The 24,974-nt window shown below is 41.3% G+C and overlaps 1 protein-coding gene across 3 annotated transcripts in view; it reads left to right on the forward strand.

Annotated features, from left to right (window-relative positions):
• Window positions 1–24,974, forward strand: part of PARVB (parvin beta) — a 62,563-nt gene that overhangs the window by 30,567 nt on the left and 7,022 nt on the right. For all 3 annotated transcript variants that reach the window (XM_031597224.2, XM_090147067.1, XM_090147075.1), the window contains exons 5-12: window positions 1,071–1,211; window positions 1,981–2,096; window positions 7,686–7,744; window positions 9,349–9,368; window positions 16,594–16,655; window positions 17,847–17,915; window positions 20,042–20,143; window positions 24,751–24,823. In XM_031597224.2, the coding sequence (XP_031453084.1) occupies window positions 1,071–1,211; window positions 1,981–2,096; window positions 7,686–7,744; window positions 9,349–9,368; window positions 16,594–16,655; window positions 17,847–17,915; window positions 20,042–20,143; window positions 24,751–24,823 (642 nt within the window). The remainder of the gene's footprint in view (window positions 1–1,070; window positions 1,212–1,980; window positions 2,097–7,685; window positions 7,745–9,348; window positions 9,369–16,593; window positions 16,656–17,846; window positions 17,916–20,041; window positions 20,144–24,750; window positions 24,824–24,974) is intronic.

Here is a 24,974-nt window from a genome sequence, read left to right on the forward strand (position 1 = left end):
TTCTTGAACTTGAGACCAGAAATGTTTCTATTTTTGAAATAGTATGTTTTAACAACTTCAGAATGTTTCTCCAGCCCATCCTGTGTTGTGAAAAAGGTTTTGATGAAATATTTTTTTGTTTTAAAGACTGGAATACTTAGTTGTTATATGTTCATCCAGTCCTGACTTGCTAGCGCAGTAAGTTTGACCATTTTTCTTCAGAGTGAGGAGAGAAAAGAGATCAGCAGTTTCCATTGCTATGGTGGATGGAAAACTCTATCCCACCTTCCTCAGCTCTCTTCTTTGAGAGAAGGACGTTCGACTCTTGCCTCTTTGGCAAAGGCCACAGTGCAGAAAAAGAGAAAAGTGGCTTATCTATGATTTTTACAACAAATAATTTTATCATAGAAAAAAAGTTAAAATTTTAGTTATGTCATTTTAGAAAATAATGCAACGTTAGTTCATTTTTGGGAGTAATCAACTGTGACAATATTATGACAACACGACAATATTGTTCCTGCTTGCTTATTACTTTAAATCACTTCCAGTACATCAGTTTGAATCTATGACTTTCTTGATGGCTTGAAGAGGCACATATTCTTTAGTTTAAATTCAGCTAGCCCGAAATAGAATTAATCAAGCTGAAGAAATGTCCACTCCAGCCTGTCCCTTCTTTGTCCAAACTTAACTTCAACTATCAGAAAAGTCCATTAAACTGATGGAAGTTCCTTGTGTAGGGAAGGCTGTGTTATGCCAAATGTTTTTCAGCAATGAAAGAAAACAGGAGGCACAGTAACCATTAGTGCTAACTCGTTCCCTGTCTTAAAGTTACTAAATATTTTGTCACCTGCTTGGTGAGCGTGTTCTGCCAGACCTTACTTGTTTTCTGTCGCAGGGTCTATTGGAACTGACACACTTTGATAAAGGTTTGCTTTCAGTTGCTTTGCTTTCTGAGGAAAATCATTCTGTTGGGAAATTTCTAGCAGAGCCCAGCTCTGATCCCCAATACTCTGCACTTGTTATTCCCACCCAGCTCCTTTATCAATCTGGTATTGCATGTTTCATTTTGTTGTCGCTTTCTTCAAATACAGAAAAATTGGCTGACCGTAAACTCAATGTGGCAGAAGTGACTCAGTCTGAGATTGGTCAGAAACAAAAGTTGCAGACGGTCCTGGAAGCTGTCCATGATTTACTTCGACCCCATGGCTGGACAATCAAGTGGAACGTTGACTGTAAGGACATTTCTATGGTTTCTGTCTCCGCTTCACAGACAAGGATTGTGTGATAATAGGGTATTTATTTGCATGGAAAATATTACCAAATCCATGTGTGAATTGTAACTGGTATCACCTTCTGTAGACTTTAGAGACAGGCATATGTGGCTATGGAATAATTGGAATGCTATTCCTTTAAGCATATGCTTTTATTAGAAAGTTATTTGTTTGCTTCCTGAATTTGAATCCTACAAATATGAGAAATTCAGCAGTCATTCAATTACTAGAGGGTGATCTAAGCCTTCTGGCCACTACACTGTCCTGTTTAAAGATGTAGTTTCTAAGAGGCCAAGCAGAAAGTGCCCCACGTTCCAGGTTGGCCATTTATGATCCAAAAGTGAGAATGGAGTTTGAGAAGATGTTTCACTGAGGTAGTGAATGTTGTTTGTCTTTTACAGCCAGGAAAGCATGTATTAACACTCTGAACATCTTTTAAAAGCAGAATTCTCCAGTACAGTGGAAGAAAAGTGATTGATTCTGACTGTTCTTATTTCACTGACTAGAGAGGGAGTTGAAATGATTGGACTCCTAAATTAGTTACGTAACCTAAAGAGAATTGAATCTAGGCTCTGCTGCCTTTGTTAATTTAGGAAAAAGAAGGGAGAAGGAAAAAAGAAAGAAGATAATCTTCACTGTAGACATTTTTCAGTTCTTCCACCTTTCCCCCAGAGATGTTTGTTTAAAATAAGATGCCAGTATTCTTCTGTTTGCTTGCTTTTCCCTGCAGCAATCCATGGCAAGAACTTGATTTCCATTCTTCACCTTCTGGTAGCTTTGGCAATGCATTTCCGGGCTCCCATCCGACTGCCTGAACATGTGTCTGTACAAGTGGTGGTTGTACGGGTGAGTATGAACTTTGACAAAAATTTTATCAGAACAATAATTCTCCATTATTCTGATTTCATGCTGCTGGGCTGCTCCTGTCTGTTGCTTTCGTGTCTCATTTAGAAAATTCTTGTCCTAGTTTTTTAGCGAGTCCCAGTCCTGGGGACGCATTTTGTGTGATTAAATATGATTGCAAGAACATCCTCTGTCTAATATGTTTAGGACCACTACCTGAGGAAATAGCCTAAGTTGCATGAGAAGGAGGTTTAGATTGGGTGTCAGAAATAATTTCTTCATGAAAAGGGCAGTTAGGCATTGGAACAGGCTGCACGGGGAGGTGGTAGAGTTTCCATCCCTAGGAATATTTAAAAGATATGTAGATGTGGCACCTAGGGACGTGGTTTAGTGATGGACATGTTAGGCAGTGGTTGAACTTGATCATGTTGTCAAACCTGTTTGAGTACTTGATTTTCTATTGCAATATGAAGTTAGAAGTGTGATGTGATTTTATATAAAAGAGAGTCGTGTCTGTAACTTTTGGCACTTCAGAAAATGTTTTTTTGCCATGCATTTTTATAGAGAAACCACTGAAACACAAATAGCACAGGAAAGAGTTTCAACATGTAGAATCTCCTCAGTCTGTGAAGCCTGTTACTGATGTTGTTTTTCCCCAATGACTTATTATTCAGACTTAGATGCATTGTTTTCCTTGGCGCACTAGTGTAGTTTCCATCATTTCTTGCACAGCCTTGTGTTTTTGTTAGCTTTCCTTAGATGTGCAGAATAGATTTCATATGAGGAGCATTGACTTCTTCCCTCCTGCCCTAGATATTGCTGTAGTTACTCCTTTCTCTGCTTGACATCAACAGTTTCCTTTCAGTCTACAACATCTCTACTTTTAGAGCATTTCTACTCTTGCTTTTTATCTTCCCTTCTATTCCAACTGAACTCTCACAGCAGTACAGTTTGCAGCATGTAAACCCAGCTTTCCTGAACAAAGGTTGCAAAACCAGGCAGATCTGTTGCGTCTGGCCATCCTCTGATCATGCCATGACTGTTTGCTGTGGTGCTCAGAGCTGTTGTTGCAAGGCAGGCTCAGCTGCTGGTAACAGGCTGTGGAAGTGCCTTCTGTACATGCCACTTCAAGAAGACAAAGTGATTTTGTACTTTGCTTTGCAAGTGTTGATACCATTACAAGATGCAGTTGCATCATTGTTGATTAGGCAAGACTCATTTTGCTTTATGTTTAAATAATAGCATTTTTCAGGCTCCATACCTGAATGCTCTAAAGGTAAGTGGGTAATTGATAGATAGTAAGTGGGTAATTGATAGATACTCCCTACCTCACAATAAATGTATACATTCTTTTTGAGACAGTTTTGAATTCCTTTCAGACTGCTGTAGTTCTTTCATTTTAGGAACAGTGAATTAGGTATGAAGTAACGTGAATGTAAATAGAAGACTAATTTATATTTTAGTTTCTCTTGACTACTTTAGAAAGGAAAGGGAAAAAAAAACATATGGTGGTCAGCAGTCCTCTGACACGCTCATGCTAGAAATCTCCTTCTGTCTTTTATAACTGTGATGTGTCAGAACAAAACCCTGGGGTAACGAGGGAAAGTTTGCTTTTCCTAGTCTGTTCACAGCTTTAGTGGATGGAAGTCTTTGAAGAAATTTTTCACACATTCTCTTCTGCTGGAGTTACAGAGAGGACACATACAGAGAGGATCTGATTTACCAGTGTCCCCGAATCTGGAGATTAAACAGGGCTGAGATGAAGGCTGACCAGAAGTAGGAAAACGAAGGAAGGAAGAGGAAAGCAAGAGAAACGTAAACGAGGAACTCCCATGCCATGTACAAGGAGGGTTTATTTAAGCTTGAGAAGTTGTAAACTCCTGCTCTTGGACCTAGAGTCTAGGTCCTGGAAATGGTTATGGCAACTGCTGGCTGTGAGCCTGTCCCAGCTGGGCCTGTGCAAGAGGAGGCTTGTTTTGTTGCTTGTCTCATTCAGCTTTATTTATTCAAGTGGAATGCAAGACAAGGTATGAACTGAAGTGTGTTTCTTTTGCAGTGTTCCTGCAGAAGGAATTACTTCTGCCTTATAGTTTGGAAAAATAAATTTTTGTAGTTCAGCATTTCTAATCTGGTCTAAAAATACATGCTCTTTTAGTAACATAAATCTCTTTAGATGGATTGTATTTAACCTTTTTTACATTGACAAAAATAAAAATGGTTATAAGGTTAGCACTATTCTCAATCTAAATAAGAAAACTATTACAATTATCAATTTTATTGTTAAATCATTTCTTATTACAGATCCTAATAATTGTTAGAATTCTTTCAAACTAGGTCGTAGTTAATGTAAGATTATTATCTGAATATACATTTAAGGAGATTAATCAATAGTTTGTAAAGTGTAGAGTAACTAAGCTTTATGGAATTGATCCCAGAGCAAGATAACCTTGGAAGATGTGGGAGAAGTGTGCAAGAACACACCAATACTGAAGTTTTCCAAAGTAGTTAAGTCTCACTTTCATGGGTGACTTTGGCACTTTGAATTAAACTTCTCAATTTCTGTGTTTACATGGTGAAAATAACTGTCATGCTGGCTTAGAATGTTGCTACTTAATGAATTTGTACGCATTTTTTAGCCAACCCAGGAATGGTACAGAATATTTTTTATCTTATGTAAGTGTTGTGGGCTCTCTTCTCTAATTTTTCCTCTGATTTTTAGTGACCTTATCCATAAAATGAAGTAGTATTATGATAACACCATGCTGCATGGGAAGTGTTTATCAAGATCTACACAGACCAGCAATGATTTGGCATTCTTTCGAATTCTGCCCTTCTTTTGGAGTCCTAAGGTGGCAGACTGAGACCTTCCTCAGTTGCTGTTCTGAGAAGAATCTGTACTTGGATCAGTATCTTCACACAACATACTGAGGTCTTTTGGTCCTTCAGTGTGTATTTTGCTCAGAAAATCTACAGTTGCTTTTGAGAGGGCTTTCTGCTTTAATTTCCCTGTCCGGAAGAACCCTTATCTATGTTCCTGTCTGCCTAACCCAGCAGAAAAACACTTTTGCTTATACTGTTTTATAATGGGCACCACGAGGTGCCTCTAAGGAGTGGAACTCCTGAAATCTAGTTAATTTCAAACCTGTTTTGAAATCAACACCCAAAATTGATTTTTTTTAGATCTTCCTTTCTTCCAAATAAAACAGAAAATGTGAGCATGGCAACATAAATCCAAATTGTATATGAAGTGTCTGAAATCCAAATTATATATGAAGTGTCCTAGCAGAGCAAGGGTTTAGGTGAGTCTTTTAGTTAAGATTCTGTTGACAGCTCCTTGAAGTGCTGAGTTAAGAGTCTAAGATTGTACTTGTTTTAATAATGGTGTCAGTGTTTCCCTTTTGTTCCAGCCCTTTTTAATGAGGGCAAGGAGGGTTGAAACTCCATGGTTTCATTATGAAGCTCCAGTGAGAATTGGAAATCCTGAGATTTTTCTTGCATCTGTCTCCTGATATTTGAAACGTGAGCTTGCATGATGAAGAAATACTGTAATTCAGGAAAACAAAAATGTCTCAGAAGTGAGTGTGAAAATTGTTTGTAAGGCTCCCTGCCCCTTGGTTATTTTTGCAAGGCTCAGTAATTGCTGTCCTTTGCACTCAGCTTTCCTATTCCTCATTTTTAAAATTGCTGCATATCCCACCTTGGTGCTGGTGGGAGATTTGAGGTATTTTTACAGTAATTCCTCTGTAGCCTGAATTGCAGAAAGGTCAGAGGCAAGGCAGCATGAAGAAGACGTGTCTGGTGGCAATTGTGCAAGCAGTCTAGTTTTATCGATGGATGATATTTGTTTTGGAATGCAAGGCCAAGGGACCTTGTGTGTGTGCTCAGCTGCCTCTGAAAGGGCTGCTTGGAAGTACTGCCATTTCCACCCACTGGGAAATCAGCGTGGGTATCCAGCCCTCTGTCTCATCAGCAGTTTGGAGACATTATTCACTAGTCACCTCTTATTGAGGCTTTGTTCACAGGGCACACAGTGACCAAAAGATCCAGAAACTGATGTGAGTAAAGCAGGGTCTCTGTGAGATGGAATAAAGATAACATTGTTTCATACACATGAAAACACTGCCCTGTCAGATGCTTCCTCATTTTTCCACCCATGCTGTCTTTCCCTAACCTTTGGCACCATTCCTGTGGCTTCGTGGGGGGAGCAGGGTTAGATATATTTGTGATACAGAGGTAAGGTGTTGGGAAGACATGGCCAGAGGGCTGAATCCAGCTTTGGGCCAGGCTCAGTAGGGAGCTGCTGCAGCACAAGGGTGGGAGACAGTGGCTCCCACTCTGCTCTCACAAGGCTCCCTGGGTGGCTTGGGAAAGCAGCACTGCCCTCATTTGTTGAATAGGGAGTGGAAAGGAGCGACTTCTTGTTACTGATTTTTTTTTTTTTATTGCAATTCTTATTTTAGATTGCTTCTGGGGAAGGATGTGCTTCTCTTCAAAGCTGTTCTGCCTAATAAGTTCTTGTTTGGGGTTCAGCTGGTGAAAATGATTGTGTATGTGCAAAGAGCTTGTGCCTGAGGGTGGCAGTTTCCCTGCTTACCAGAGCTAGCAGCTTTCATTATTAACTGTGTCTTCAGTCATTCTGACAGGACCTGGTTCCTAGATGACTGCTGATATTTGAGCTCCTGATGTCAGCTTTTTTAATGTAGAGGAAGGAGGGAAGAAAATAAAGCTGTGTGCTGTAATGTTATAAGAGACCATAGACTCAGTGAAAAGAGATGCTGAGAAGTTTTTCTGAATCAGATAAAAACAGTTCCGGCCTCAGAAAGGCATCTGCCAAAACTCTACACTGCTGGTACCTCTGTATTGAAGTGCTGTGTCTTAACAGCGCTGAGGAAACTGGATTGAAATTGTCTTAGCAAATACTAGCTCTCTGTTGGATTAAAGAGTTCTTGCTCATACAGAAAAATATTGTAAGGAAACAAAATCCAGTAACAGGGAGATGCTGTCTGTTGTGAAATCACTACTAAGGTCTTTTATGTTCTCTACATTTCTGTGGTGATTGCTGGCAGGAGTGCGACTGGTGGCTTTAGTAATGTGTCTGCTCTCAAAGAGCCTCCCTTGTGCACTGAGGGCTTTGCCAGCACAGCTGGCCAGGGGATGGCAGTCTGTTCTTCAGCACTAGACCTCTCCTGATAGCCATGCTGCCAGTAGTATCAAAGTGTTGGTTGACCCTGACCAAAATAAATAACCCTGGGGCATTTAAGATGAGGCTGACAAACTCTCAAACGTGCGTTCCAGGCACAGTGTCAACTGTAGTCTCAGGCAGAGAATTGTTAGTGAGTTTATTGGCTGCAAATATATATACATTTCCCAAATACTCATTTGACTGTCAGCTTGATAAATGCTACTGTTGTAGGAGTGAGCCCTTTTGTGTCAGCTGTTTCACCTCTACCCGTACAAAACTTTGCCTTAGCAAACATGGTTTACTCAGTTTTCTCCTCTGGGATTCTGAAGGATGATGAATGTTGTTGAGACTCTAATGAGCTTCTCCTGTATTAATGCTATCTCTGTTTCTAACTCCCCCTTCACTTCCAGAAACGCGAAGGCCTTCTTCAGACAACTCATGTTACAGAGGAGCTGACAACTACAACAGAGTAAGCACAGAACGCTTTAGTTTGTGTCTGTGAAACTTCATAGGGACAAAACAGAAAAATAATCTTGTCCTCATCCCTGCTAAATTAAGAAAAACCTTAATGCGTAGCTTTTTAACTATATAAAAACAACTGTTCCTGGAAATACGTTACAAAGGAGAACAGAGTCTTCTTGACAATCTTGTATCAAAAAAGCTTTTATCTGGGTACCTCATTAAAGTGACACTTGGAGCTTTTCTTCCTCCTTCTGCAGGTCACTGTACATAACTCATTTCTGTCTGGAGATGTTGTCTCTCTTAAGTATAGGACCAGTGCAGATATTTTGGGGGTAGATTACTTTGATGAAAGACAATAACTCATAACTGAAGTTATACTGATAAAGTTGTAAGAAGAGATGAGATCTCTTATTTTCCTAGAGTACCTGAGGGCTAGAGCTCCATAAAAGTAAATGAACGTCTTTACTCTCAGTTTTTGCAATGGGTTTACTCTGCTTTCTGTTTTTACATTGCTTTTTATAAGGAAAAGGGAAGACATGCATTTTGGCTGCAAATAAAAGCTGAGGTTCTCCTTCATGTGGCCTGAAGTCAACTTTTCTAACAGGGGTTACATGAGCCCTCCTTCAGACTTTCTGCGTATTGGCTCCCTGTGGAGTTGGCTCAGCTTTCCATGACTTTGAAGATAAATGAAGTACCATGTGGCTTGCTCAGTGGGGAAGATATTTCAGATGGAAACGTTCAAAAATGAGATCATAACATCTCTGTGTGGATGTTAAAGATCCATAGTGTTCTTTGTAGGATCTGAGCTCTGTTTCTGTGTTGTGGACCAAAATTCCTCCTATACTCTTGAACAGTGTAGTTAGCTTGTCCTCTCCTTCTGATGTGGTTTGTAAGATGGAATCTGTGTAGTAGGGTTTGGACATTTTTTTAGCAAGAAAGATGTTTACATTTACTTCTGTGTGTTTATGCATGTGTTTTGCTAAGCTACTTAATGATATATAAAAAGAGGTTACTGTTTAATGTGTTGCATACCTGGACAGGTACTGAAAATGCAATAATCAGCAGACTCCAGCATTAATTGAACACTCTCAAATTCCTCTGTGCAAATCAGGGCCTGATGCTCAGTTGATAAACATCTGTGAGGTGATGTCACTGGGCTGTGTATATAATTGATGCATGGCAGTATTGTTTACTTTCCAGTCAAATATGGTGTATGTTTTCTTTCTTCAGATAAAATTGATTTAAGTGAGCCTTACTCTTTCTGAGCCATGCGTTACAGTTTGTACTGACTATATATATGAAAACTGTCCACAGAAACGTGTGTTCATTCACTCTTCATCATAAAAACAGCGATGCATAAAAAAAACCACAATTCTGTATAAAACATAATTTAAATTCATTTCAAATGTATCTCCCTGATATCACTGGTGATCTACCAGGGACACTGCAGCACGTTGCATCAGGTCTGCAACATGCCCAGCCTCCTGACATGATAGGAGCGGTTAGCCCTCGGCATCTTGCAGGAAAAGACCTGTTAAGTCCATGGTCTTGTCTTTTCAAAGTGATTATTCATGAACTAACACAATTTTTTTAAATTTCTCTGACTTGCAGGATGATGATGGGAAGATTTGGTAAGTAACGAAGTTGACCCTGAATTTTTTTGTTTGTTTGTTTATATCCAGCACAGAAATCTTGTCTGCATTTTCTCATTAGTTCAAGATGCTGGATTGAGCAATGCTACAAGGTTGTAGTGTGTTGTGGGATTAGATTTTCTTACCCTACACATAATGGGTAAAATCAGATCATCTAGTGCACTGCCTTTGTTTTTTAGACTAATCCTTGTTAGTCTGTTTTCACTCTTATGTAATAAATAGTAAAAATGCCACACAGGGCAGTATTTCTTACTACCATTATTAGTGTCCTGCAAACAAAAATCTTAGCAGCCCCCACCAGTAAGTTACGCCTTCTTCAGAGTGTGACTGCTTAGTTTAAATATAAATGGACACATTGTCACGGAATTAACTAGATCAGTTTATGCCCGTGACAGGGGGCAGTAGGCCCCTGCCCTCCCCACCCCCCCCGCCTGGGCCCACAAAATGGGAAGGTAGGGGGAAAAGGAAAAAAAACAGCGGCAACAATCTATGGAGGTAAACTTATTTTACTAACTATGATATCGGAATGCAAAATAATACAATATAATACAATCTAATTGAAATTGAGACTAATAAATCAAATAAGATATGAGAGAGAGAGTTCCCGAGACCGAGTCAAACCTGAAAAAGCTTGGAACGGCTAGGAAAGCACCCTCCAGCACCCACTGCCAGGCAGTAAGAGACCGCCCCCCCCGGAAGGGTCAGATCCCGTGACTTCCGTAATGTATAGGGATAGGTACGTAGAATTAGAGCATTAATACTTCCAGTACATGATGTTTTGATGTGGAATATTGAAAATCAAATAAGCAAAAACCAAAACCATGACATTCCACCCCTTATTCTACATCACTACATCACGCTTAATATATATATATATATATATATATACACATATACATGGAATTACTGTCTGCACTCCCCCAGCATCAAATTTCCTTGTGGTACACATTGAACATCCCCATTTTCCTGCATTACCCACCAAGTGGATCCAGGTCCCTGGGCAAAAACAGTACCGCGGAGAGGTTTGCCCTTTCCAGAAGCTGGAAGAACCCAAACTGTTTTTCCCAACATGCTCTTTACATGTACAACAGGGACCTTATCTCCCTCTACGGTATGTAGAGAGCTGGATTGGGTAGGACCATCACGATTGATAGATCCTCTGGTATTGACTAACCAGGTGGCTTCTGCCAAATGCTTCTCCCAGTGCTTAAATGTTCCGCCACCCATTGCTTTCAGCATTGTTTTTAACAACCCATTGTATCGTTCGATTTTACCAGAGGCTGGTGCATGGTAGGGAATATGGTAAATCCACTCAATGCCATGATCTTTGGCCCAAGTATTTACAAGAGAATTTTTGAAATGAGTCCCATTATCTGACTCAATTCTTTCTGGGGTGCCATGTCGCCAAAGGACTTGTTTCTCAAGACCTAATATGGTATTTCGGGCGGTAGCATGGGGTACTGCATATGTTTCAAGCCACCCAGTGGTTGCCTCTACCATGGTAAGCACATAACACTTACCACTGCGGGATCGTGGCAAGGTGATATAATCAACCTGCCATGCCTCCCCATATTTATACTTTTGCCATCGCCCTTCCTCCCAGAGTGGTTTCATCTTCTTGGCTTGTTTGATTATAGCACATGTTTCACAGTCATGAATAACCTGTGCAATAGCATCCACAGTTAAGTCCACCCCTCGGTCTCTAGCCCACTTATATGTTGCATCTCTCCCCTGATGGCCCGAGGTCTCATGAGCCCACCGAGCTAGAAATAATTCACCCTTGTTCTGCCAGTCCAGGTCTATCTGAGCCACCTCAATTTTGGCAGCTCGGTCCACCTGGTGGTTATTTTGCTGTTCTTCAGTAGCCCGTCTCTTGGGCACATGAGCATCTACATGGCGAACCTTCACGACCATATTCTTTATTCGGGCAGCAATATCTTTCCACAGTTCAGCAGCCCAAATAGGTTTACCCCTTCTTTGCCAGTTATTTTGCTCCCACTGCTGTAACCACCCCCACAAAGCATTTGCCACCATCCATGAGTCAGTGTAAAGATAAAGCATTGGCCACCTCTCCCGTTCAGCCACATCCAAGGCCAGTTGGACAGCCTTTACCTCTGCAAATTGGCTTGATTCTCCTTTCCCTTCAGTGGCCTCTGCAACTTGTCGTGTGGGGCTCCACACAGCAGATTTCCATCTGCGATGCTTTCCCACAATACGACATGATCCATCAGTGAACAGGGCATACTTTCTTTCATTTTCTGGTAATTCGTTGTATGGTGGGGCCTCTTTAGCTCGTGATACTTCTTCTGCTGGTGTTCCAAACTTTTTACCTTCAGGCCAGTCCATGATGACCTCTAGGATTCCTGGACGGCTGAGGTTCCCCATCCGCGCTCGTTGCGTAATCAACGCAATCCACTTACTCCAAGTGGCATCAGTTGCGTGATGGGTGGGGGGAACCTTTCCTTTAAACATCCAGTTCAGCACTGGTAGTCGAGGTGCCAGAAGGAGCTGTGTTTCAGTACCGACCACTTCAGAAGCAGCCCGAACCCCCTCATATGCGGCTAAGATCTCCTTTTCAGTTGGAGTGTAGCCCTCTTCTGACCCCTTGTAGGCCCGACTCCAGAATCCCAGGGGTCGGCCTCGGGTCTCTCCTGAGGCTCTCTGCCACAAGCTCCAAGTGGGACCTTTCTCTCCAGCAGCAGTGTAGAGGATGTTCTTTATATCCTGCCCTGTCCGTACTGGCCCTAAGGCCACGGCACGGGCTATCTCCTGTTTAATCTGTTCAAAAGCCTGCTGCTGCTCAGGGCCCCATGTAAACTCATTCTTCATTCGCGTCACATGATAAAGGGGGCTTACAATGAAGCTATAGTTTGGAACATGCATTCTCCAAAAGCCCACTACACCCAAAAAAGATTGTGTCTCTTTCTTACTAGTGGGTGGAGACATAGCGGTGATTTTGTTGATCACATCTGTCGGGATGTGACGACGGCCATCTTGCCACTTTATACCTAGGAATTGAATCTCCTGAGCAGGTCCTTTCACTTTGCTCCGCTTAACAGCAAAACCAGCACGCAGAAGAATCTGGATTATTCGCTCTCCTTTTGTGAAGACTTCTTCTGCTGTATCGCCCCACACAACGATATCATCAATGTACTGCAAGTGCTCAGGAGCACTGCCCTGTTCTAATGCAGTTTGGATCAACCCGTGGCAAATGGTTGGGCTGTGTTTCCACCCCTGGGGCAAACGGTTCCAAGTATACTGAACACCCCTCCAGGTGAAAGCGAATTGTGGCCTACATTCTTTGGCCAAAGGAATGGAGAAAAAGGCATTAGCAATGTCAATGGTGGCATACCATTTGGCTGCTTTTGATTCCAGTTCATACTGGAGTTCTAACATGTCCGGCACAGCAGCACTCAGTGGGGGTGTGACCTCATTCAGGCCACGATAGTCCACCGTCAGCCTCCATTCTCCACTGGCTTTACGCACTGGCCATATGGGGCTGTTAAAAGGCGAGTGAGTTTTGCTGATCACTCCCTGACTCTCTAGTTGACGAATCAACTTATGAATGGGGAGCAAGGAATCCCTGTTGGTGCGGTACTGCCGTCTGTGCACCATTTTTGTAGCAATTGGTACCTGTTGCTCTTTTACTTGTAGCAACCCCACAACAGACGGATCTTCTGACAGGCCAGGCAAAACAGACAGCTGCTTAATGTTGTTTGTGTCTACAGCAGCTATTCCAAAGGCCCATCGATACCCCTTAGGATCCTTGAAATGCCCCCTTCTGAGGTAATCAATACCAAGTATACATGGAGCCCCTGGACCAGTCACAATAGGGTGCTTTTGCCAGTTCCTGCCAGTGAGGCTTATCTCGGCCTCCAACACAGTCAATTCTTGAGAGCCCCCAGTCACTCCAGAAATATGGATTGATTCTGTCCCTTCATAAGTCGAGGGCATCAGAGTGCACTGTGCACCGGTATCCACCAATGCCTTATATTTCAGTGGTTCTGATGTGCCAGGCCATCGGATCCACACAGTCCAATAAACTCTATTATCCCTTTCCCCCCCCTGACTGAGGGCAGGGCCCCTCTATTCATTACCTGTGGTAACCGGAGCAACTGCACTGGCAGTTGATCTGCTTTGTAATTCTCTCACCCGTGCTCGTAGTACATGAGTAGCTTGGTCGTGCCACTTCCTCATGTCTTCTCCATGGTCACGTAAGTAACGCCACAAGGCAAGTCGCGATGTAGGATTCCTTCCTGGAGCTGGAGAGCGTTTGCCTCTAACAGCTGAGATTTTTGATTTTGCACCTGAGAAGGAGGGTTCATCATCTTTAGTTAGTTGGATCCACATTTGTTCCATCATTTCCTTCATCTCCTTCAGTAGACTCTTTTGACTATTCTGATCTTCATCAAGCGTTTCTGATACTTCTACAGGTTTGTCACGATTCATCAGTGAAGACACTTGCTCTTGGACTTTATTCAGTTGCTCCGTCATTTGTGAGATGGCAGCGATGGCGGCGCGAGTTGGGGGTAGCTGTTGTTCATAGCTTTGGAGCATAAGAATCAATTCATAAACTAAGGGGCTTCTCTGTTGGTCCTGGTATCTGTCAGATGCTGCCAATAGTGCAGAGGCATATCTGAAAAAAAAAGGCACTACTCAGACTAAGCAGTGCTCAAAGTTTACAAATATCCCAGAATACTGGCAGTACGCCTGGTCTTTCAAGGTCAAGTTTTCCAGCACAAAAACCTGAACTACTGATAATGCTCCCTAACGAAGCTCTCTAAGAGCAGAGAGCGAGATTCGTTCTAAGAGCCAAAAAGCAAAAACCAAAAAAACAAAAGGCAGCTATGCCCGCATTCTCCACCAAAAATCTGTCACGGAATTAACTAGATCAGTTTATGCCCGTGACAGGGGGCAGTAGGCCCCTGCCCTCCCCACCCCCCCCGCCTGGGCCCACAAAATGGGAAGGTAGGGGGAAAAGGAAAAAAAACAGCGGCAACAATCTATGGAGGTAAACTTATTTTACTAACTATGATATCGGAATGCAAAATAATACAATATAATACAATCTAATTGAAATTGAGACTAATAAATCAAATAAGATATGAGAGAGAGAGTTCCCGAGACCGAGTCAAACCTGAAAAAGCTTGGAACGGCTAGGAAAGCACCCTCCAGCACCCACTGCCAGGCAGTAAGAGACCGCCCCCCCGGAAGGGTCAGATCCCGTGACTTCCGTAATGTATAGGGATAGGTACGTAGAATTAGAGCATTAATACTTCCAGTACATGATGTTTTGATGTGGAATATTGAAAATCAAATAAGCAAAAACCAAAACCATGACACACATGGAAATTAATGAAGCAAAGGTACCTGGTATGAGTGCAAGGAAAGCTGTGTTTATCGGTCCAGGTACAGGCAGTGTCCTAATCCCTTTACATACAGTACTTTCCTCCATGTTCATCAGATTTGACAGACTTTACCAACCACAAGATCAGGTCTTCTAAACAAAATTTAAGTGTTCTAGTGATGCTTCCCAGAGGCTTCTCTTTCTTTTTACATATAGTTTAGTTAGCAGCACCTACATCGTTTACTATTCACTGGAGAGGTGTGAATTTCTCTGAGGAACTGTGTGGTAATGGACAAGTCATTTAGTTTCTCAGTTTCCCAGTCGTAATACATGAACAGTTCCGTTTCCTCTATTGTAGAATACCTGCACTAGTAAGGAACTGTACTGTAATTGTAATGTACTGTGTCCAGTTCTGGGCTCCCTAGTATAAAAAAGACTGGGATCTCTTGGAAAAAGTCCAGCGGAGAGCCACAAAGATGGTGAAAGGCCTGGAGCATCTCCCCTATGAAGAAAGGCTAAGTGATCTGGGTCTGTTTAGCCTTGAGAAAAGAAGACTGAGAGGGGACCTGATCCAGGTCTATAAATATCTAAGGTGTGGGGGGCAAAGTGGCGAGGCCAGACTGTTTTCAGCAGTGTGCGGAGACAGGACAAGGGGAAATGGCCAGAAGCTGGAGCATAGGAAGTTCCGCACCAGTGTGCGCAAGAACTTCTTTATGGCGAAGGTGACGGAGCACTGGAACAGGCTGCCCAGGGAGGTTGTGGAGTCTCCTTCTCTGGAGATATTCAAGACCCGCCTGGACACCTATTTGTGCAACCTGGTGTAGGGAACCTGCTTTGGCAGGGGGGTTGGACTCGATGATCTCTGGAGGTCCCTTCCAACCCCTACAATTCTGTGATTCTGTGAATTAAGTACTCAAAAAATAAGTAATGAAAGGGAACTAAATAACATATCTTTATATACCAAAGGAACTTGGAAAATAGATATCTTTATTTAACAGCATAAATCTTTTAAAATGTGTTTAGTAAACAAAAAGAATTTGAACGTAGGAAAACTGTCGAAACTATGTTGAAAAAACTTAACAGCTTCAAACTAGCACAGTTATCCAACTGTTTTTGATTTCTTTTTAAACACAAATGTAATTGTTTAGATTTTTAGTTTTTCTTTCACTTGTTTCACCTAATGATGACAATTCAATTTAAAATGTCATCCAGACAAGTCAGGGTTTGGAAAATTTGTTAGCTCTGACAAATTTTGTGTATGGAATGTTGCATGAATCTTTTCATGTTAGTAGATTTTAGATTGGATCCAATGCCCTTGTACAATGGTAACATCTAATTGCTCTACAGTGATTTAAATATTTATACTGCTCGTAAGCTCTTTGTTGAGTGGTGAATCATGTTCTACATGTTTTAAGCTTAACTGAAGTCAATTGTATGAACAGTAGGAATAAAATTAAGTATATGAACATCTGATTTTGACCTTTGGGCATGAATGTAGCTGTGATTATGGCTCTAGCGTACCATCAGGTGATGTTTCAGTATCTCATCAATTAAGATATGGTTGGGGAATGGTCAAAATTTGTTTCACTTCAGTTTTTCTTCCACTTATATATTTTGTCTACCAATTATGAAGGGCAAGAATGGGCAGTCAATGTATTTGCAGTTAACCCTGAAATTTCTAGTGCGGTTTGCTCTGGTGTTTAGGTAGACACTAAAACAAAGTGATTACTTTTAGCTTGGGTCTCTGTTATGCATCTTTCTCAGACAGGTCCTTAAGCTTACAAAACATAACATACTTCCTATACTTGGCTATTAGAGGTGTATTCATTTTAATATTTTTTTTTCCTGTAAAACCAGAGCGCGATGCCTTTGACACACTCTTTGATCATGCGCCGGACAAACTCAGCGTCGTCAAAAAGGTAAAAAAGAAAAAGAAATTCAGATTTTATTTTCTTCATTAGTTTCTTCTTACGTTTTTGGAAAAGGTATCCAGAGAAATCTGAAAGTGGAAGAAAAGGATTTTAAAGTAATAAAAAGGATGTTTATTCCCAAAAGATCTCTGCTTCAGAGACAGGTGGTACCTTGATTGATCAGCTTCAGTAAGGTTCTTGTCTAATTACTGCTGTTTATTGTCCCAGGCTTTTCTGTGTAGTGCTGATAGAGGCATTGACAGTTTGCAGCCATATATACGTTGTTTTTCGGCTGCCCCTAAACAGCCAAAGATCAGTTCTTCTTGTAATTGTCTTACTGTGTTAGCAGCTACTTCTTTATCTGATTCAAAGTCATGCAGGTTAGAAAAAGCCATTTGCAAAGTATTTGCAGTGATCTAGATAATTCTGTCTGGACAGTTATATATGCTTTTACACCCCAAGTGCTGTCCTCCAGCAAGAAGGGGATGAACTGAAGGATAAGAGCATCAGGTGGTGGCAAAAGTCTCCAAGAAGTGTCTTGTTGAAGCTAATAGAGTTAAGTTAGCTCTACCTGTGCTACAGAAGTGTTGCCTTCAGACTGTGTGTCTGTCCCTTTTGAAAGTGTTCTAAGCAGGCTATTGGATTTCTGCTTTGATATTTTAACTGGCTAAGCAGGATTTTCCATGTGTGAATAAAAATGCACAGTACAGATTTTGGTTAAATCATGACTGCTGTTTAAAGCGCACATCGCTCCAGAAACAGAGGTGGGCACAGAGTTGTGTGCTGTTGGTACCGTCTGTTGGGAGTCTTAGCTGAGTGTTGCTGATGCTTTGCACTCAGTGGAGATTCTCTAACAAACGAAAAAGACTGGTGGACAGTAAATGCACCTACTGCTGACCTCATCTTCACAAAGAAACTGCAGAAGAACCGATGCCATCATCACAGCTTTTTCCCACTACACTGGATTATGCTTTATGTACTGGGATAGATAACAAGTGTGTAATAGCACCACCTGGTGACTCCTGGTTTATGTTGCAACAAAAGTGATTATACTACTCAGTTGTTTTCATTTTTATGTACTTATGTATTTAAAAGCAAATAGCACACAGTTGTGTTTATTAAGCTTAAAAATGTCTATATTAACCCTTTAACATAGGTATCACCTATAGTTCTAACATTGCTGGTTCTGGTGTTTTATAGTCTCTGATCACGTTTGTGAACAAACACTTGAATAAACTGAATTTGGAAGTAACGGAGTTAGAAACTCAGGTAAGATTTTTTTTTTTTACGTAGTCTAACTATGTAAATGATAAATGTAGACCCTTATTCCATTAAACTATGTTATGGAACTGCTTCTCTTTGAGCATGGATATTCACTATGTCCATTTTAATGACTTTAGAATACCCTGGATTTCAGGGCAACTTGTCTCCTGGATCAAAGTGTTATGCTGTAAAGCTGTTGCTATAGTTATGGATGGATGGCGGATTGTGTCTTCCTAGCAGTGAGGGTTCCTAATGAGCTGCTGGGAGCTCTTAATAGCTGGCTGCCTGGGGCTCTCAGGAGGAGTCTGGCCTGCAGCATGCAGTTCATCACAGCGATATCAGTGCTAGCTTTGATCACATCAAAGAGGGACTGGAAACAATTTTGCTATTGCCACAAAGGCCTTTGTGTCCTCTTTATCCTGTGAGAGCTTCTCAGCAGTGTGGATTAGCAACTCTGAGCTCATGTACTGCCATGGCTTGACTGCTGTTGGTATCCAGGTTAATTTGTTTAAAGCTCACTGAGGTAACTGTCTACCACCATAGTCAGCTCTGCAGGACCCCCTCCCACCTCTAGAACTGAACTGGGTACAGAATACACTTGGAAACATTAAGTCAGTGTGAATTGAAGTGTCAATGGGTAGTTCTAACTCTGGAGGTCAAATTAAGTGATTTTCAGGTTGACTTTTTGGCTGAGTTTTATAAGCAGAAATAAGTACTCTTTGTAGAGTTCATCAAACTGTGGAGAGGTTACCTTATTGTACTTGCAAAAAAATAAAATAATTAAAAAAAAATCACGACATCTAGAGAATTATTCCTGGAGTACTGGTAGCTGATTGAATGATTTAGTTTAGTACCAGTCATTTGCTGATATTTTATATCTTTGCGGAAATAAATGGGTGACTTGATCTGCTCTGTCACTAGAAATTGTTCCTTAATGTCTTGGAAGTATCCAGCAACTTACTTTTGAAAAGGTTAGAAGATGTCACATATGCTGTATCTGGATCACAAGTGAGAGTTCTGTTTGAAATATATAGCATCTGCTCCCCTCCACCAGCCAGTAAATAGTCTTCCTTTCTGGTAGGAATACAGAACAGTACTGCTGAGAGTATTTATTATAGTAGTATTTATGGATACTGTGAAGAGTCTATTTTGAGCTGGAGCAAATTCTTTATGAAGTTAAGGTTCCTACCTGTGACAGGTTTTTTTAATTTAAAGTTCTGATTAGAGGCAGAGTGTTGAATATACATGACTTGAGGGGAGGGACTGCAGTTGAAATTATTATGTACTGTAGAAATAGGATTGTGACTATACAGTGTGAAATCATGTTTTCCAGGAAGTCTGGTTGTTTTGTTTGTTTGTTTGTTTGTTTGTTAACTTCTAATAAGAAAGCTCCGTTAAACACAGTAGTAAAGTTGTCAAGGTTCTTCAAGAAAATCAAAGGAGCAAAAGATCAATTTTAAAATGAGCTTTTAAATAAAGTAATCACAACCAAGAACAAGCTTACGTACTTCTATCTCATCCCGAGGTATTCAGTAGCCTAATAAATGAGGATGTTGAGTTTGGCCCCTGCTCAGTCAAACTCAATATTCAGCACCCCTAAGGAGTGGCAGTTGTATGTAACTCCCAGGTAAGTTGTTCCTAATTTCTACTGCCTGGAACTATTTACAGGTTATAAGTGATTTAAACATTACTTGACAGATGCTCTTGAATGGGTTGGTGTTATAGCTGATGGGCTTGTTTTATTCAGGAAATGAAAGTAGATGAAATAATGCTACCATATGTAGGGATAAAGCCTTGTATCATGTATGTACGTAGCAACACACTTCTAAGGAAAGACTGATTGAGTTTGCTCAGCTGTGCTGATGATTCCAGTGGTATAGGTGAATCCAGAGAGCAGATGAAACAAAGCCCTAGGTGCTAATTGCACTTGCCATCAACTCCTTGCTGTGCATGAAAGGAAAAGTCGGTGACTCCCAAACTGTCTTAAGCCTCTGTGCTAGCAAACAGCAGTGGCAGAAATTAACGTACATCATTTGGACCAAGCATTAATTGTTCCACTTGTTTGTGAGTGCTGAGTGCTTATTTGAAAACAGATGCTTTCACTTAAAAATGTCACCAATATTTCTGTTTAGTTTGCAGATGGTGTTTATTTGGTTTTGCTCATGGGTCTCCTTGAGGACTATTTTGTTCCACTTCACAACTTCTACTTAACGCCTGAAAGTTTTGATCAAAAGGTGGGTAGAAATTCCAGATTGTATTCTGTTTGCTTTGTTACCACATGATATTTTCCAGTCATTGTGTTCTCTCTCTTTGTGCCCAGTAAATACACTCTTATCTTCAGGAGCTGTGGCAAAGGTATACTGGCTGTGGCACTTGATAGTTAATATGATCAAAAGTTGCTTGTGAAATTAACAGGTCAGTTCCCCATAGTTGAGCAAGAAAGCATCATTTGCCACATAAAACTCATGAATATTTAGAAGAGATAATTGATAATATGATCAACAAGTCTTTGTGCTGTGTAATACTTTGCATAATTAAAGAGATTTATTAATTTGCTGTACAGCTTGAAGTCTTTTTGTGCTCAAAGATTCTTGATTGTGTTAAATAGTAGAGCTGATGCCTGGCATCGTCTAGCATTTTCTATGTAAATAGGCAAAAAAGGCAAAAATTGAGAGACAGGAAGCTCTACTTCATCTGCATCCCTATACAGTAGGATTGACATAGAGTTTCTTCCCAGAGTAAGTCAGCCCTAAAAAACAACCCCTCATCTCATTAGTGTCAGTTGCCTAATGCCTACTGATCCTTTTTCTGTAGTTTATGTAATGGTTCTACAAACGAAATATCATTAATTGATACGTACTTAATACGCTTGATATAGTGTAGTAGAAGAGGTGGTACCCAGGCCATGATCTTTGGTTGACATGGGGTTAAAAACTGTGTGTTGAGAGCTCACTGATAAAAAGTTTTGTAGCTGTATAAAGCCAAGATGCCCTGATCCTGCCAGGGAAGGATCATGCAAAAAGTCACCAATCAATTTCTGAGGACAGATGTGCGTTTTCATGTCCAGCTCCTGGTAGGGCGTTACCAATACTGCTGACTTAAACTTTTGAGAGAATTGGTGGTTTCCTTCTATCAAGTAAGGATTGACAGAATGAGTATAATGGAAGAAGAGTGGATTATTTGAAGTCTTAGATTGTTTTAATCAGGACTGGAAGGGAACAAAATAGCTGTCTTGGTTATTTAGCCCCATTGTCCTGTATAATTCCTAGTGTTAGTGATGAAAAGAGTACTTAACATAGCAAGCATACTTTGCTATCATAGCCAAAAGTTTGCCTTTTTCTACAGTTGTCCTTCAACTTGTGCACATATCTAGATACATTCATTGCCTACTGTGAACCTGGTTGTGCTGGAGTAATTCATTTGTCCCCTGCTCTTCATTCTGCCAGGTTCTTTAGTGGGGACAGTACTTGTCTAATGTAGGCTGAACTGGAGCAAGAGGTGATTAGGTCAGGAAACACTGCAAAAACATAGAGGATTGAAACAGCTTTGTAAGATGAAGGCTTATTTATATTTTGTATGACTTCAGTGCACACTTTAGCAACAGTAAGGCTCCCTGAGAGCGAGCACTTACCACTGATAGAATAACCCAGCTTTGCCTGAGTGGATCATCTCAATGTTGCAGGAATAATTGGAAGTGTACCAGGTGAGCATTGTTACAGACTGAACCTAATGTGCTGAGCATGCCAGTTCTATAAGTTACATAGGGCTTATTGACAGCCTTTGCAGGTGACTAGTTGTTTGGGAGCTTAAAGGGGTTCCCTGAAGGAAGGAAACCAGGCTCTGGCGAGAGAGCTTGTTTAGGTGTTGAGTTTCTAGATAGGAAGGGAATTAAATAATTCTGAATGTTCTATAATGTACAGGAACTCGATAGAGCAGTGGAAAAATGTCATTATATTACCTTCTAAACAATTTTGTTTTCATATCTGTCTCTTGCTTTTTTTTTTTTATTACAATAGCTTGAGTTTCCCCCTTTCTAGAAATGCTGAGTCACAGTGCTTGTTTAGTCAAGGTATTGTTAATGGCTTAATCCATTAATCCAAATGTTCTGAAGTAACATTTTATTTCTGTGTGGAGGCTTTGCTTTGAGGAAAGAGGATTTGTAACTCAAAGTGAAGAGGTAAACTGTCTTTTGGGAAGGAAAAAAAAATATTTTCATTTGGAAAATGATCGGCTTTGTCACAATGAATGAGGGGAAATTGGAGCAGGTAAAAAGATTAGTAAAGTCCTGAGCGATAAAAGCCGGTGGAAAGGGCCTTTCATCCTTGTTGCAGGGGAGTTTTGTATGCAGAACTCCCTGATTTCCAAGATGAGTAGCTTTAATTAAATCTCTCCTTTTTGCTGTGCATCTCCAAAACTGTCACTTGCAGGGATAGAACTGCACAGAATTCATAATCCAAATTACTTTGTTTATGGCGGAGAAAGCTGCCGTACAGATCTCTTTAAACCATAATGTTAACTTCTCAATGAGTATCTCCTTTTAATCTATCCTCTTTCTTGTATTTTTACTTCTTGTCTGCTTTCTTTTCTCTGATTTTACATTCATGTGTGGTCCTTGGAGGTTTTCTCAAAGAGCTGTCTTCCTTTCTGCACAGCTGTGCCTAGCTTATTTTGCAACACTGGTCTGCACAGGAACTGTCACCACAAAGTATTTCATTTACCTTTATCTGAGAAATCTGATCTGAATTTTATCACTTTCCAAGTAGAGGAAAGTAAAGCACTAAGATGCCTTGTTCCTTGATGATGTGATGCTAGTGTTGCTTGGAGTACAGCTGACAATAATGCAGAAAAGTCTAATGTTAATCAGAAATATTCCATTTAGTGTCCTTATTTCTCACACACCTGTGTGTATTTTGTCATCTCTAGTTATGTCACTTCTGTTACATTCTATTTGCCAGGATGGCAACTCATCTTTTGCGTTGTACTTGGAAATACTGAGCTTGGGTATGAGCAGGAGGAGCTCCACAAAACACAGCTTGGTTACAGTTGTTACTGGGAGCTCCCTGGCCTCTGCTCTAAAGACTGAGATCAGAGCTTAATGGACTTTCCTGATTCCTGTGGTACCCAGCTGTACAGTCAATAAGTATACAGAGTCTAGGCTTGGTAAGGTTATCACAGTGGAAAGATAATCAAAATAAATGAAAACACTCACCAGTGTTGTAGGCTTGCAGTAAACTCCACAAAGAACGATCTCCAGAGAGAGATCCTTTTCAGCAAAGCCTTTGACATGGTCTCTCACAGGCTTCTTCTGGGGAAACTGGCTGCCCGTGGCCTGGACAGGTACACGCTCCTTTGGGTAAGAAACTGGCTGGAGGGCCGTGCTTAACGGGTGGTGGTTAATGGAGTGAAGTCCAGCTGGCGACCTGTTTCAAGTGGTGTCCCCCAGGGGTCGGTACTGGGGCCTATCTTGTTTAATATCTTTATTGATGACCTAGATGAGGGGATTGAGTGTACCCTCAGTAAGTTTGCAGATGACACCAAGTTGGGAGGTGGTGTTGATCTGCCTGAGGGTAGGGAGGCCCTTCAGAGGGACTTAGATAAGCTGGATTGCTGGGCTGAAGTGAATGGAATGAGGTTTAACAAGGCCAAGTGCTGGGTCCTGCACTTTGGCCGCAACAACCCCATGCAGCGCTATAGGCTTGGGGATGAGTGGCTGGATGACTCTGAAGAGGAAAGGGTCCTGGGGGTGTTGGCTGATGCTCGGCTGAACATGAGCCGACAGTGTGCCCAGGTGGCCAAAAGGGCTGGCGCCGTCCTGCACTGCGTTAAAAATAGTGTGGCCAGCAGGAGCAGGGAGGTGATCATCCCCCTGTGCTCAGCACTGGTAAGGCCGCACCTCGAGTATTGTGTTCAGTTTTGGGCCCCTCACTACAAAAAAGACATTGAGGCCCTGGAGCGTGTCCAGAGAAGGGAAAAAAAAGTGGTGAAGGGTCTGGAGCACAAGTCCTATGAGGAGCAGCTGAGGGAACTGGGATTGTTTAGTTTGGAGAAGAGGAGGCTCAGGGGAGACCTCATTGCACTTTACAACTTCCTGAAGGGAGGTTGTGGTGAAGAGGGGTTTGGTCTCTTCTCCCAGGCAATGAACAGGACCCGGGGAAATGTCTGCAAGTTGTACCAGAAGAAGTTTAGGTTAGACTTAAGGAAGAACTTCTTCTCTCAGAGAGTGGTCAGGCACTGGAATGGCCTGCCAAGGGAGGTGGTGGAGTCACCATCCCTGGCAGTGTTCAAGAGGCGTCTGGGTGAGGAGCTGCGAGATATGGTTTAATAGCTTGTGGTAGCAGTGGTAGTTTGGTTGGTAGACGGTTGGACTAGATGATCTTATAGGTCATTTCCAACTTTGTGATTCTATGATCCTTCCTCAGTGGCAGTCAGCACTTAAATGGAATCTAGGAGAGGTGGAGGTAGGCTCCACCCCTTCCAGGTGGCACAGATGAGTTGCCTTCACCTGTGCTCCTGCGGCTGACTTATTGCTTGCCTCAGGGGTCAATCAGAGGTTCAGGCCATGATTCAGCAGTTCTCATACACTAGTCATCTTTTTATATTTGGAATTCTGAAATTACTTCCTGCATATGAAAAAGCCAATATTTGACAAGCTTTCTTTTCTTAGTCCCTCATGAGTACCTTCTGTTATGCTCAAACTTGTAGATGTGTTCTATTGGTTTAAATAGAGTTATCATTTTATATATCAAGTAGAATAGAGAGACTAAGACATCTTTTAAAAATTTGCTTAAAGGTTTTATAATGCCTGTGTAACTTCAGGCTTCTAAATAGTTCTTTTTTTCAGGTCCACAATGTTTCATTTGCCTTTGAGCTGATGCAAGATGGAGGACTCAAGAAACCAAAAGCTCGTCCTGAAGGTATGGACATGACACGTCTTTGAATTACATATGAAGATATAATATCAGGTGTATTTTAAGTACAACTCCATTTGAGGCAACAGAGTAGTGTTTAAAAAGTGGAGCTATAATGTGCACCTTAACAATTTTCCAGAAGATTAATTGTCTCTGT

The sequence above is a fragment of the Phasianus colchicus genome, chromosome 1 (assembly GCF_987193195.1).
Source record: "Phasianus colchicus chromosome 1, bPhaCol1.hap1.1, whole genome shotgun sequence".
Lineage (NCBI taxonomy): Eukaryota > Metazoa > Chordata > Aves > Galliformes > Phasianidae > Phasianus > Phasianus colchicus.